Source organism: Carettochelys insculpta, chromosome 2, assembly GCF_033958435.1.
Source record: "Carettochelys insculpta isolate YL-2023 chromosome 2, ASM3395843v1, whole genome shotgun sequence".
In the NCBI taxonomy this organism is placed as follows: domain Eukaryota; kingdom Metazoa; phylum Chordata; order Testudines; family Carettochelyidae; genus Carettochelys; species Carettochelys insculpta.
Genome location: NC_134138.1, coordinates 114,005,026 through 114,019,547, shown reverse-complemented (window position 1 = coordinate 114,019,547; position 14,522 = coordinate 114,005,026). Strand labels below are relative to the sequence as shown.

The 14,522-nt window shown below is 38.5% G+C and overlaps 1 protein-coding gene across 2 annotated transcripts; it reads left to right on the top strand.

Annotated features, from left to right (window-relative positions):
• The first annotated feature begins 17 nt into the window (after positions 1-17).
• TXNL4A (thioredoxin like 4A) lies at positions 18-12,983 on the top strand. Of its 2 annotated transcripts, XM_074987571.1 has the most exons (4): positions 18-167; positions 1,328-1,501; positions 10,414-10,517; positions 12,402-12,983. In XM_074987571.1, exons 2-4 carry the CDS (start codon positions 1,349-1,351, stop codon positions 12,571-12,573), a joined length of 429 nt encoding a protein of 142 aa, XP_074843672.1. In that variant the 5' UTR covers positions 18-167; positions 1,328-1,348; the 3' UTR covers positions 12,574-12,983. The 2 variants fall into 2 exon arrangements, with proteins under 2 accessions (XP_074843672.1, XP_074843673.1); XM_074987572.1 differs by lacking the exons at positions 18-167; positions 1,328-1,501 and adding an exon at positions 2,766-2,842.
• The last annotated feature ends 1,539 nt before the right edge of the window (positions 12,984-14,522 follow it).

Here is a 14,522-nt window from a genome sequence, read left to right as displayed (position 1 = left end):
CTTCGTCACTTCCGGCCGGCGCTCAAGGTGCCCGTAAAGCGCTGCTCGCAGAGGCGCGCCTCCTTCTGGTTCCCGGGGGGCTCGCGGCAAGGCTGTGGCTGTGGCTGTGGCTGTTGCGGAGCCGGGCGTGAGCGGGGGCGGCTGCTCGGTGTGTGCGCCCCTGGAAGGTGGGTGTCTCGGGAGCCTCTGGGGGCTCCGCGTGGAACGTTCTGGAAGGGGCCCTAGACCGCCCCCCCCCCCCCCGCAAGCCTCTGCCAGGGGTGGGGAGAAGGCCATGAGGTGCGGTGGGGGAGGGGCCCGGTGGGAGGAGCCTTGAAGTGGGGAGGCTGTGTGTTGGGGCGTGCTGTGATAGGGCCTATGTGGAGGCACGGTGGGGGCTGTGGGAGGAGCTAGAGGATGGGGCGAGGCCCTGTGGTGGTTGCGTGGGGTGCTGCAGAAGGGGGTGTTAAAGCTGTTTTTGGGTTTTAATGACCCCATGTTATTGCCCCGTATTTGTACATTCCCTTTGCCATCTGTGACAGCGACTCCCAAGTCGCGCACGCGCACAGGCTTCCACATGCCCTGGCTCGTGGCTGCCATTATGAGGACATTTTACAGTTTGATTGGCTGTCTCTCAGCACCTTTAGTGTACAAATTGTTCCAGCACCCTGGTAGTGATGCCTCTATTAAAAATGGTGAGATTGGGAGCAAATTTGTGAAGCCTCTAAACATGGCACATGAGCTATTGCTGGGCCTATAGGTAAAAAGATTGAAAATAAAGGAATGGAGATCATGAGGACCAAGGGGTGTCTTTCTGTTCTTATTCGTGGATAGAATTCCTGTTGGAGACCCATTTTGCTGGACTGACTGATGATTGCCCAGTGAAATGTGGTCCAATTCCATACTGAGGATTTCCTAAATCTCTCACCCCTACTTGAGTGCCAGTGGTAGCACTGGTGCAGAGAGGTCACAGTGTAAATAAAAGTGAGGCATGAACAGTCATTTAGGACTGTTCTGACACAGACTAGGTGGTGACACACTAGTAAAAATTTTCACTGAGAATGTATGCTAGAACTACTGGTGGTGAAACTGCAATGGTGGGAAGTACTAACAAAAGGCATGTGGTAGATACAGCATTAGGAAATCAGAAAGTTTTTATCAGAATCATGTCACTATCAGCAGTACTTTTGAGGGGGTGGCTTAAATGAAACCAGTTAGGTATGGGCATACGTGCATCAGCTTAAATAAAAGTTAAGAGGTGTTAGTTGGTTTAGCCTTGTGATTAACATTAAGTAGATTTCAGGAAATAAAATTGAAAGTGCTTAGATGGTTTCTCTCCTTTCTGCAGGCCTTACCTAAAGCTTTTAAAATGTCGTACATGCTTCCTCATTTACACAATGGCTGGCAAGTAGATCAAGCCATTCTTTCAGAAGAGGACCGTGTGGTGGTCATCCGGTTTGGCCATGACTGGGATCCAACTTGTATGAAAATGGATGAAGTTTTATATAGTATTGCTGAGAAGGTAAAGTCTGATGGTCATTTGAGATAATTATATGCTTGTGTTCAGCGTCTGAAACTATTATTTTTTAGTCTGTCTGTGTCTAGGGTCTAGGCAGTGAATCCCACTTTTTCAGTTTCCTTAAAGAGCTGTGTCTACATTGAATGAATATGTAACAACCATCTACTTCCATAGGCACCTTAAATAATTACCCGCCCATGTTATTTAATACTTAATTGAATGAAAACAGTACTACTAAATTCTAAAATTGAGACTCTGTCCTTGAGAATATTTTTCTTTTCTGACTGCTGGTAGCTTATTATCCAATGGTCTAGGCCATTTAAAGGGAAACAAGTTTCATTACTAGAACTGGCACGAACACTACAGGTAACACTGAGCCACTCAATGTATAAAGTAAATACAGTAGCAACTTCAAAATTCTTTAAAATAGCTTTAAAGGTTTAGATTTTTGTCATATGTTTTTATTTTTAAAATGCATTGGAAGAAACAGAGACCATATTCAGCCTTGGTTGAAACTGGTGCCACTCCCTTGACTTCTGTACTTGGTCATGCCAAATCTAAAATGAATTTTAATCTGTACACACTGAGCTAGTCTCTTGAAGCTGTCTCTGATAGCAGTGATATGATGTGACAAATAGCTACCCATTTAAGCATCATAGGTATTGAGGACAAAATTAAACATTGTTTACAAAAATATGCGATTGAATATCTTTTGATGTCCTTTTGATAACATTCTTGCACGACAGTACAACTAGACAGAACTCTTAGCTAATTATTTGTTGGTTAAACGTCATAAAAAAAAAAATGGAGATCTGAAATAAAACAAGAACTTAACTGGAAAGACTGCTCTGAATTCATGTTAGTTGACAATTGTTTCCAAAATCAGTTGTACAGTTTTCTGTATATAGTAACCAAATGTGAGGCTGTTTCTGTGGCAGTCTTTTTTTTCGGTGATAGTCTTTAAAAATTGTGGGTTTTTTTTGTTGTTGAAGCCCTCGGGTAATTCTCTTGTGTGTGTATATATCAAATACTGAATCATGACTGGGTTTAAGCTATGAGGACATTTCTTCAGCACAGCTTATCTGTATTTGTCTGTCTTATGTTTACTTTTAATGTTGTGGGAATTGATGGATTGTTCATGGTAATACTATTAGTATCGATCTTTGGCAGGACTTTTAGAAATTTGGCAGACATATTGGCATTTTAAGGTTTTATGAGGAAAAAAGAACAATGTAACTTTTTATTTAAAAATCTCCCTCTGCAGAAATGGCAGGTTAAAGGGGGAGATCCTTCCTCATCCTCTTGCTTAGGAGCCATGTTTGGATCTCGCAGCTGTTTTAAAGAGTGAGTAAAAGTTCCAATTGTACAGGTGATTTGTAATCCAGAGCATAGTAAACATTATTGCCATGCTGTAGCTGCCCCCTACATTTGAAGAAATATAGGTTTATTTGTCACATGCAGTACTGAAGTGGAATTTTTTAAAAAAAGTTTGCTGCCTGTTTTAGGAAGCAGTAAACTAACTGTACTTTATAATCCAATGTAGAGTTGAACTTTATTGACCTGACTCTTATTTTGGCAAAAGAAAACTAGAGCAAACTGCAAAAATATAAAGTAGATTGTACCTGCTCACAATTGAAATAAGGATTCATTTCAGTGCAATACATAATGGAAAAACTTGCATAATTTAGAAGGATTAACAAGAAACAATATGTGAAGGCCTTCTAGTTTCTTCCGGAGCAAAAATATAAGACTCACGTACTTAAAAATATCTTGGAAATATTTCAAATTTATATTTTTCCGTTCAGAACATGATTTCAGAGTAGGCCTATGACTCCTGGAAGCTCATCCCCATGAATACAGAGCCTTGGATGCTACTCTTTTTTTTTTTTTCAATAAGTTAAAGAAAAATATTTAATATTTATAGTAAAAAGCTAAAACTTGTTTTTAATTAAATACCAAAAATCAGACCCAATACCTCAAACCAGAGATCTTTGTATGCATGTCATTTGATAGTCACTTACCATCTTGCAAGTATTGGCATGAGATGACTGTCCATTGTATCTATTTAATGGATGAAAGACAAACTAGTAATGGCATCTACTCAGGAAGTGACCACTTGTCCTTGTGTTTCTTCTGAGAGGCAAAAGCTACAGCAAGAGTTAATGGGCGGAGTAGGGAAGTTAGAAAAATGTAGCTATTGTTAAAGCTGGTGGTATTTGGCAATCATGATGAGTATGTGGTTAAATTAATTTATAATTTTGAAATCCTGATTTTTTTGTTTTTGTTCACCTATTTATATAAATGGTTATAAGTTTTTAATTCAAAAGCACATTTTTCACCACAAAAAACATTTCCTTGGGTCTTTTTGTCCCTTACACCTTGATACACATTTGTCTCTTGCAGTACTTCCTCTGCTCCTTTCAGGATTGTGCAAAATTTCCCTTTAAGACCCTTCCCCAACCCACTCCAAAGTACCCTTTTTACTACTGCAAGGATTATTCAAGCTCTGACAGACTTCAGCTCTCTGGCCTATTAGTGCAGCATCTGAGGTCTCCATTATGCTTGTATGAAAACCATGTTATTTACAGCTATTTTAAATAAAATTTTCAGCTAAACAGTATAACTGACAAGAACAGACAAGGTCAAACTTTTTTATGAAACTATCCCCAGGAGCAGATCCTAATAGCAAGCTGTGTTGGTCAGGTTGTTTAACACTTGCCATCTAAACTGTGATAAAACAGCTTCAGTTTAAAATAGCTTTAATCAAGTGTAGACTGTGTCCGCTAGAGTGGAAGTCTCTATTTCATTAGTTCTTTCTGTTGTAATGCTTGCAGCCATAAGAATGAAATATCACTGCTTTCTTAACTTGCTGTCAGCAAGTTTTACCTCCTCTCCAGAGGCCCTTCTTGATTTTTTTTGTCTCGCTCCTCGGCTTGCTTTTCATAGCACATCCATAAGTTAGGAGCATTGTTCAATAATTGGTAGAGTGTGGCAGCCATTTCTGGATCTACTGTGGCCTCAATATGCATGCGTTTGGTCCAGGTATTTAACCTCATTTAGTCTCAGAGGCGTAGCCATATTAGTCTGTAACTTAACAAAAAACAAGCAGTCCTGTAGCACGTTAAAGATTAACAAGTTTATTTTTTAGGTAATGAGCTTTGATGAATCTGAATTCTTCAGAATCTGAAGAAGTGGGTCTTACCACCAAAAGCTCATTACCTAATAAATAAGTTTGGTAATCTTTAAAGTGCTAAAAAACTGCTTGTTTTCCTAAACTTTTTTAATATTTTAAAACCTCACCATACAATCACGACTAAATTTTATAATGTTCTTGATATCCTAACAAGAAAGCAGCCAATCAGTTAACAGTAAACTTTTTGTGTAGGTATATTGAATAATGTAAAACTGCATTAGCTTCACAAATAAGTTGTGTATCATCTTAGAAATTAACAGATTTTTTTTGTTGTTGGTCATTAGCGTTTGTGGATAAGACTCACTTCTTCAGATGCCAATCATCTGCCCAATCACAAAATAAGTTATATATAGGTAATTCAGCCTGGGTTCTCTTGCAATGGATGTGATAGGTTTTTAGGATCTGTGTTGTTGCTGTATTCAACAGGAGCATCAATTGTCCATTTTAGTGAAGTGGGGAAAATATTGAACCTTTTACCCAGTCCACATATGCTCCACTCAGCTTTACTGTCGTCATAGCTTTTTTGAATATGGAAGAAAAAGCTATATTCTGTTACCAGTGTTAGGCTTGGATAGCCTCTCAGACTTTTTTGTGTGAAGATGGAAACGTAGCAGCGGTATAGATATTCTCTCTGTGGGATTGTTGAAGTTTTACGTAGAACTGAATAACAAGAACATAAAAAATTTTGAGCAGCTCCAAGAATAGTGGTCATGCTTCTCCCCATATTCTGCAGGTCTTCCATTTCAACATATTGGTGTACAGTACTCTTATTAATGGCTAAAGTTTAGAATGAATCCTTATGCTTTCTTAAATCAGTATTTAGATGGTATGCGGTATTGGTTCTAGTGCCACCAGTTCCGATGAGGAGCTATTAAAATCAGACAGGAATGAAAAGGTAAATGGAGGAAGAAATGTTGACAGAAATAAGTGAAACGAGGTCTGATCTCTTGCAAATAATCTAGCCAATAGTATACTTTTTTCCCACTTTGGAATTGGGCCATATTTAGTCCCTGAGTGGTAAAAATAGAATTTTCTGAAAAGTCTGGTATGTAAGTCCATGTAGCTGATTTCGTGAAGGATTTTTACATATCCAGATTTTTTACATTTGCGTGCACAGAGATTTCCATCAGATTCTTAAAGGTGTCTTTATTGAACACTTTTAAAAGATAAAGGCTGTGCCTACTCTTGCATTCCTCCTTTTGAAAGAGGCATGCAAATGAGGGAAGTCAAAATGTAAATGAGGTGCAGATTTACATATCTGGCACTTTATTTGCATATTCTTTCAAAAGAGAGAAAGCCGTGTACACATAGCTCTTTCTAAAGTAAACCCCATCTTCAAAAGAACCCTTCCTCCTATTTTGTTTCAGGAAGAAGGGTTTGTTTCTTTTGAAGACGGAGTTTACTTTTGAAAGAACTGTGTCTACACTGCTTTTTCCCTTTGCAAAGGAGAATATGCAAATATATGCCTCATTTGCATCTTCATTTCCTTCATCTTCATGCCTCTTTCAAAGGAGGACTGCAAGTTAGACACAGCCAAAGTGTTTCAGATTTATTGTTTTTGTGCTTTCCGTGAAAAAGTAAACATTTAAAATTATTTAATATAGCACCTGTCTGTAAACTCATGTAACTTTCAGTGGACTTAGAACTGTGCCAGCTGCAATTGTCTAAGCGTGCGTCTACACTTGCATTCCGGTTTCAAAATAGGCATGCAAATGAGGTGCAGATTTACATAACTGGCACCTTATTTGCATGTTCCTCTTTCGAGCCATAAAAAAAGGGGAAGAAGGATTCTTTCGAACGTAGTTTTTACTTCAAAAGAGCAGTGTCTACACTGCTTTTCTTTTTCCAAAAGGAGCTCTTTTTGAAATTGGAATAGGCAAATGAGGTGCTTGATATGTAAATCTACACCTCATTTGCATTTTTGATTTCCCTCATTTGCATGCCTCTTTCGAAAGAGGAATGCAAGTGTAGACACACCCTAGGTGTATTTGTAGCTGACTGGATACTATCATGATTTGTTTTTTATTTATTTTCTTCTGGTTTGAGGTACCTGTACTCAAATTACTGTTTAGTGTCTTGTTCGCGTATGTGACTTCTAAGGAGGAGTCACTATCCTGAAACATTGGGGCCACTGCTTAGCATATAAAAACAGTTCCCTAAACTGGGCCTGTACTGTTGACGAAGTGAAGAGGAACATGTGGAGTGTTGTGCAGGAGGGGTTTGGGCCAGCTTCCAAAATGTATGGGGAAGGAGTGCTATCCAGCCTGCCTTTACTTACTAAACTGGTTGCAGTCACAGCTGTGTCCTCAGCCCTGCTCCAGCCCCAGCATTGGCAGCTCTGCTCTGCTTCTCCCCCTGCCTCACTCCCCTGGCCAGTACTACCTTTGTTTCCTGTTTGTCCCCCAGGCCAGATCTGCCTTTAGTCCCAGCTCCTCCATCTTCAGTTCTGTCCCCAGTTCCACCTTGAGCCAAAACTCCTCTTTTGAGTCAGTATTGCAGGGGTGGGGGTTGGACATGAAGAGGGGGAATGACACTGACTCCATTATTGCTAAAGGGCATGTGATAGGAAAAGTTTGGTTGCCACTGATCTGTAGGAATATTTGTTGTTTGTATTGCAGTAGTGCCTGAGAGCCCCAGTTGTCCAAGGTGCTGTTGAAATATGAAACAAAAAAGATGCTATCCATTCCAAAGAGCCTACCTTTTAAGTACGATAGCTAGTGATACCTGTGCTCAAATGCTGTAAAATATTGAATTCTCATTAAAACCTTTTCAGAATTGAGAAACAGTGCCTGGGAAAAGCAAGAGAGGAAAGGAGGGATAGCTTTGTACTAAAGCTTGAAGTCTGGAACTCAGGGTTCTGGGTTTAGTTTTGGACTACCTCAGATTTTGTGTGTGTGTGTGTGTGTGTGTGGTTTTTTTTGAGAGGGGCATGTTGCTGAATGCATGTGTCTTCAGACCACCTTTTATAAAATTAGGATAACAATGTCTCTTCCAGGCTAATGGAGCTGTTGGGCAGAAAAATTCATTAATGTTTATGAAGTGTTTAAATTATGGTGATACGCTCTATGATCACCCTCCTTTAGTACTTAATCTCATTTCCAAAGTGAGATTTGGTTAATCTATTTGTTGAATGTTAATTATGTAACATTCCTCAGTCTTGTAAAACAACAAAAGTTAATATTTTTACTGTCACTGTGCCTTCCTCTTCTAAAGTGAGAAGCCATTTGTGTCCTTTTCTAATGAGCCACAAAATTCTGCAGTTATTTTCTATATGGGTTGTAAGAATTCAGTTTATGTAAGTAGAGAACATATCAAACTTAAATTTGTCACTCATATAATAGGGGCTACTTGAATATTTCTTGTATTGAGGAAAAAATTATCTCTATAATAATGCTTAAATTTGTTAATATTAATGCTATTTAGTACTTTGGTGCTTGACACATTCTTATTGTTGCAATAATGCTTTCATGAAAAATACATATTTTTAAAATTGCGAAGAATATAAGCTCAGGGTTAGCCAGACCCTGATTTTATTAAAGGATTAAATTTAGCATTTAAAAAGTATTCTAGGTTTTTGCTGACAAATCTGTATTGTAAAAGATGTGCTTGGTATTGTACCTGTCTTAGTTTAACTGTGCTGAAAAAAGTCTTCTGCTGCAAAATCAACCTGGTAGCAACCAATTATTTCAGAAGGTTTTTATATTATAGGCTCAAATTAGATAAGGTAGTAGACAGGTAATCCGAACTGTGTTCTTGGGATACAAATAGTGTTGCAAGCGTAACACTACACTTAAGGTGAAGATTGCATAAGTTTAGTGTAAACATTATAAACTTTAGTAAAAACCTGTTTTATCTGGCACTTCAACCAGAAAATTCTGTAAACCAGCATTACTCATTACTAACCAGAGTAAAACTGGACTTAAAGGACCAGTAGTCTCCTTACCCAACTGTGAGACTCCCTGGAACTGTTGATATGTTTGTGGTACTCCTAGGTGTAGGAAAAGCCTTAAGGCTCTGTGTGCTGCCCCCACCTACCAGATCTGCAGCTCCTATTGTCTAGAAATATCATCTAGTGGGAGCTGTGGGGGTGGTATGTGTGGGGGTAGGTGTAGGCAGTGTGCAAAGCTGCCTAGCCAGGCCTCTGCCTAGGAGCATCAGGGATGTATCGCCACTCGCAAGCAGTTGCCTGAGGTGAGCAATGTTAGGATTTGGCACACCTTGTTGTGCAGCAGTACCCTGCACTCCCTCCCCTACACCCTGTCCTCCTCATTCTTGATTAAGTGGTTCCCCCCTGCCCACCCTCATTCTTCCAACATGATGTATAACAAAACTTTTACTATATTTTGACTTTGTAAATGTACAGAAATTCTTACCAAATTTTAGTTTTATTGTTACTGAATATATATACATACATACAAATGCTGATATTTCATATTGTGTGTCTAAATATAAACCTGTGATTTTGGCAGACATTTGGATTATTAGGTATACCAAATAGCTTTGTCGCTTTGCAAATAAATGAAAAAATCAAGTTACTTTCTTAAAGCAGCATACTACTGTGTGCGCATTTGCAGACATTCAAAATGACTAGTTGCTATTTACAGTGCTACTTAAGTACAGAAGTTCTTGCCTGATACTGTATAATTCCATACTGACTTTTAGCATGTTATGCCATTTCTGTTTAATCATATTTTGTTTTAGTTGCTCTATTACCTTTAGAGAATGCAACATTTCCTAGTTATGTAATGAAATAGCGTGCACTCCCTTAACACTCTTCCCTGTTATACATTTGTTAGAAAAACGAGCAAGTACAAGCATACAAACTTTTATCAAAACTGTTTTATTTCTGGAGCTTAGATGCACAGCTACAGGTATAATTTTTGTATACATGCATATTTTTGTCATTATCCAGTGTGTTTAGGGGCTTACATGTTCATATCAGTTTATTTTAATGATTTGCTCACTGCAAGTGTACTGGGCATTTTGTTTTCAACTGGCAGCATAACTTTCTTCAGCAAATTAAGAAATTAACCATAAATTGAGTAAGAAAACCCCTTGCAAAGTTCTACTGTTGTCAGAGCTCTCAAAAGTACTTCTTAATAAGTAATGTTTCCATACCAAACTCTAACTTTTTGCCCTGGACATTTGGACTCCATAGCTGCTCAAACATTTAATTTTTTTTTTAACTAAAGCTAGTGGTTTTTTCTACAGTTTTGTTTGATAATAGCCAACTCCATCTGAGTCCAAAGTTTTTTCCTTAAACTTTGATTTTAGATGCAGGCAAAACATGGAGAACTTCAGCTTTCTGGGTGAATGTGCCTGGAGGTTGTAACTGAAAAATGACCATTGTAAATTTTAATTCTTCGGCAACTTTATTGATAGAACTTCTTAGCTCTCAAATTTTAGGGTCAGGCATATAACTGAGAGGAAAGTTCAATGGTGTCCTTAATCAGAATTTTAATAAATATGATTTTCTGTTACTGAATATTAATTCTATACAATTGTTTTGCCTTTATGTTAAAATGTTTTTCTCCCAAACTTTTATGAACCAGTTAGAAATGGCAAAAAGGAATAAATATTTTCCTGACTTACTAATGAACACCTTGCAATTATTATTCCAATAATTAAGTTTTTTTTTTAAATCTGTCTATTGTATAGTTACTAACATCTTGCTAGTGTATTGTGCTCCATTTATGGTCTCTTTAATTTTGATCTGCTGCAGGTAAAAAATTTTGCCGTTATTTATCTTGTGGATATTACAGAAGTACCAGACTTTAACAAGATGTACGAGTTGTATGATCCCTGTACAGTCATGTTTTTCTTCAGGTATGCCTTATTTCTAGTATATGACTTAATTTTGTGATTGTGGATTATATGCCATAATTTAGGACAATATATTATATGCATTTTGTGTGTTTGTGTCCATTTCTAAAAACATGTAAGAGGGTATTATGCTTATGTACAAGTAACTGCATTCAAATCAGCATGTCTTTCTCCAATTACTCCTTAAAGCTCAATGCCTCTTACTGGTTCTTCACTAAAATTGATGCCCTGACCAATTGCCACTTAGCACTTTTAGCCCTGAGAGATAAAAACAATATTAATATGAAACAAGATGCTGCTGCAAATAAATTCTGGCCTACGACGAGAAGTTTAATCACTAGAACTATGTTACTCAGGGATATGAGAAATCTAGACCCCCTGAAAAATACATGTAAACCCACGTAACCCTCAGTGTAGACAACATTAAGTCAACAAGAGAATTATCCTGTTCAAACAGCTACCACATCTCAGGGAGGTGGATTACCTACCCTGACAGAAGAATCCCCTCCCATCAGCGTAAATAGTGTCCACTGTTCCCTGTAAGACAAGAAATTCAGGTTTTGCCCAGTTGATTAGCAGGGTGTGCACAGCCAGTAGCACGTGTTTCTATTGGTGGTGCACAACCACATATGCCTTGGTACCCATAACTTCTGCCATGAATGGAAAATATTTGGAGGGAACACTGATAGGGTCTTCACTGAAGTGCTGACTGTGGGCTGAATTTTTGATATGCAGATGGCTCTAAAGTAAAGTACAGTGGGAAGTTAAATGGCTTTGTTTTATATCTGATAAGTGTTCCAAAGGCAATATTGTATCATTGGCATTTTGTATTAATGTATGCAGTCTGGCTTACTTTTCCTCACATTGGACCTGCTGAAGTCACTAGAGTATCCTCATTGACTTGGAGGAGGTACACTGCACTCAGGAAGTATTACACTCCTCTCTGTGCAGTTTTTAAAAAACATTGAGCTTTTTTTCTTGCTACCGAGCTGCCTATAATAGTGTGTTTATTAAACTTTGCATTCACACATGCAAAAATGCTGTGGCTAATTTTAGAGGTTAAATATCTGTAGATGCAAGCCCTAAATAGAATTAAAATTTACATATCAAATATATGAACATTTATAACTATCCATATGGTAGTTGAAATGTCTTACATTTTCTAGAGTGGTAAAACTTCTGGCATTCGTTCTTCAAAATATCAAGCAAATAGAGAAGTTTGCCAACATTATTAAATCCTTACTATCCTTATTAATAACGTATCAAATTACTTGTGGTTGTACGTTTTGGTTACTTGAAGCAATAAATGTACACTGTTCCACTTCACTTTGTTGTTCTTATATGCTAGCGCAATATTTGAGTTTATGGCACCAAATGGAATTTGAATTTCTCCAATAAAAATACCTTGAATTCATGTGCCAGTTAAACAGTACATAGATAAAGATTCATATCTACATTATGTCCACTTCCACTTCCGATTGATAAAATCTGCTAAATGATCAAGAGCTTTACATCTAGAGCTTTTAGCAAAGATCTCTATTCAGAGAGGTTGGTAGGCTTGTGGGTTTTTGGTGGGGTGATGAGAGGAAGACATGAACATCAGTATTCACACGGATAATTATTAATCTTTGAATGTTAAAATCTTGGTGCAGATTCTCCGTGTCTGTTACGGAGAGAAGAATGCTGTTTTAAAACAGGTGGACTACCAACTTCAACCTGAAAATGATGGCCACAAATATAATAATCTGTCATGTAGTGTGATACTTATTTGCTGACCTACAAGGATATGTTGGAGCTAGATGTTGCGGAGCTCTTGAAATTTTGCTCCTGTGAAATATTGTGAGAGAATAGTTCAGCATATTGACTTGTATTTTTCTTTCTTTAAAGGAATAAACACATCATGATTGATTTAGGTACAGGTAACAACAACAAGATTAACTGGGCGATGGAAGACAAGCAAGAAATGATTGACATTATAGAAACAGTTTATAGAGGAGCTCGTAAAGGTAGAGGTCTCGTGGTGTCGCCAAAAGACTATTCTACCAAATACAGATATTGAAATTCTGTGAGATGTGCTTTCTGTTTTTGTCCACTTCCAAATGAACATTATAATCTTTTATACGTAAAAGTCAATGACTTTTTTTATTGTGAACGTGTTTTGAGTTCTTACTTAAAATCTTTATCAGATTTCATTAGGAAAAACATCGAAGACGAAGTCTGGAACCATTTGATTTCAGAAATGCAGTATGTGGCTGATTCCTTTTGAATTTAAGACTTTAATGCTCCAAAAGTTGACATCTCAGTATAATATATTACACAATTCTATTCTTAGAAAAATGTGTATAAAAAAGTAAGTTGAAACAAATGTATGTGGAAAAACGATGAAGCATTTAAATGGAAAAGTATTGTTGTTTTGTGTTCTTGCCTTTAGTTCATTATCTTTAATAAAAAAAAGTATTTGTCATTGAAAGTACACCTCCTGAAGTTGATTTATCATTTGTGACCACCTCCTGTTCAGGGCATTTTGTGCATATCTGGAAGTACACTTAAAACTACAAAGACACTGAAATACTAAACGAGCAAGATTCTCTGGAAATCCTGTTTGGGGGGAAAAAATAGACTTTGCGATTTCTACCTCCACTATAAAGTTGTTTATAGAATTGCTATTTTTACATTTAAAACTTTTAATGTATATTGTTATATGCACTTTTTGCTAAATCTGACTTTGAAAACTCCTTCTAACTTAACCAGAAGTCTTTTGTTTAATTTGTGGGTGATTGCACCAGCCATTTTGAGATTCTACTAACTCTTAGTTTGTTGCATTCCCTGATTCTCAAGAAGACCTAGTGCAGCAGTTCTCAAACCATGGATTGGGACCCTGCTTTAATGAGGTCTTCAGTGCTGGTGTTCACCTTGCTGGGATCCAAGGCCAAAGCTGAAGCCTGAGGAACTCAGCTCAGGGTGGCAGAAATGTTGAATCTAACATTCCGTCCATGTACAAAATAAACCTTACATGCAGTGAACTAGGTGTGGATGTGCACACTACCAGTGGAAACACACGCTGGGTCCTGTGGAGCACTCTGCTAATCAATGGGGTGGTATTTGAATCTCTCCTACGTGGCTACCCAAGCACACAGCTTACAGGGAACAGTGGAGCTGCAGGACTTGGATTACAGGCCCCCTGCCTGGAGCTGAAGCCCTTTGGCTTTAGCCCCCTGCCTGGAATCATAGGGTTCAAGCAGGCTCAGGCTTTGGTTCCTACTTCCTGGAATTGTGCACTGATTTTTGTTGTCAGAAGGGCATTGTGGCTCAATGAGTTATAGAGCCCCGATGTAATGCATATAGCTGTAATGTACATTAGCGCAAGTTAAGTGCAACTCAAAATCCTGCTCAACCACCTTCCCTATCCCTGGCCCTGCACAGCCCCAGTTCAAAAAACACCTTCGCCCGACAGCCTGGCTCATCCTCTCCTTCGCACGTGTCTCAAGCTCTGGCTCTCCACCCCACCCACAGCCCTGGTTCAACCCCTCTGCCTCAGGTCAACTCCCCCCCTGTGGCCCACCTCTGACTCCCCTCCACCCCAGGCTTAACCCCTTACCCCTCTCCCATGTTCCCAACCCACCCCGGGCTTAACCCTCCCCAACTGTCCTTCCCAACCTGGGGACTTATCTTTCAGAAGGAGCTCCAGGTGCTCCTGCTGCTTCCCCAGCTGCAGAATGTGCATTCTCTGGGGGGGAAAAGGCTGCCCCACCAGACTTACACAAAATTCTAATTATGCAAGGGTATGTAGGAATGCAGCCCTTGTGTAACTTGAGGATCTACTGTATAGTGAAAGTAAATACGGCAACTACAGTATGTTTATAGCATACAATACTACTGTTGGTAAATCAAGTACTCTGCATACATTTTTTGTTTCTTAATATTTAATCTTATTTTTCTTTAGTGTTATGCATTGCTAGGTATACATCTCTCTGTTATCCAGAATATTTGAATATCTGGCAGCCCTGG

What these genes read in the sequence shown, in the direction of transcription:
- TXNL4A (XM_074987571.1), top strand. Translation starts at nt 1,349, where the DNA reads ATGTCGTACATGCTTCCTCATTTACACAATGGCTGGCAAGTAGATCAA. An exon ending in TATATAGTATTGCTGAGAAG is followed by an intron (nt 1,502 to 10,413) that starts GTAAAGTCTGAT and finishes GATCTGCTGCAG; the next exon opens with GTAAAAAATTTTGCCGTTAT. An exon ending in ACAGTCATGTTTTTCTTCAG is followed by an intron (nt 10,518 to 12,401) that starts GTATGCCTTATT and finishes CTTTCTTTAAAG; the next exon opens with GAATAAACACATCATGATTG.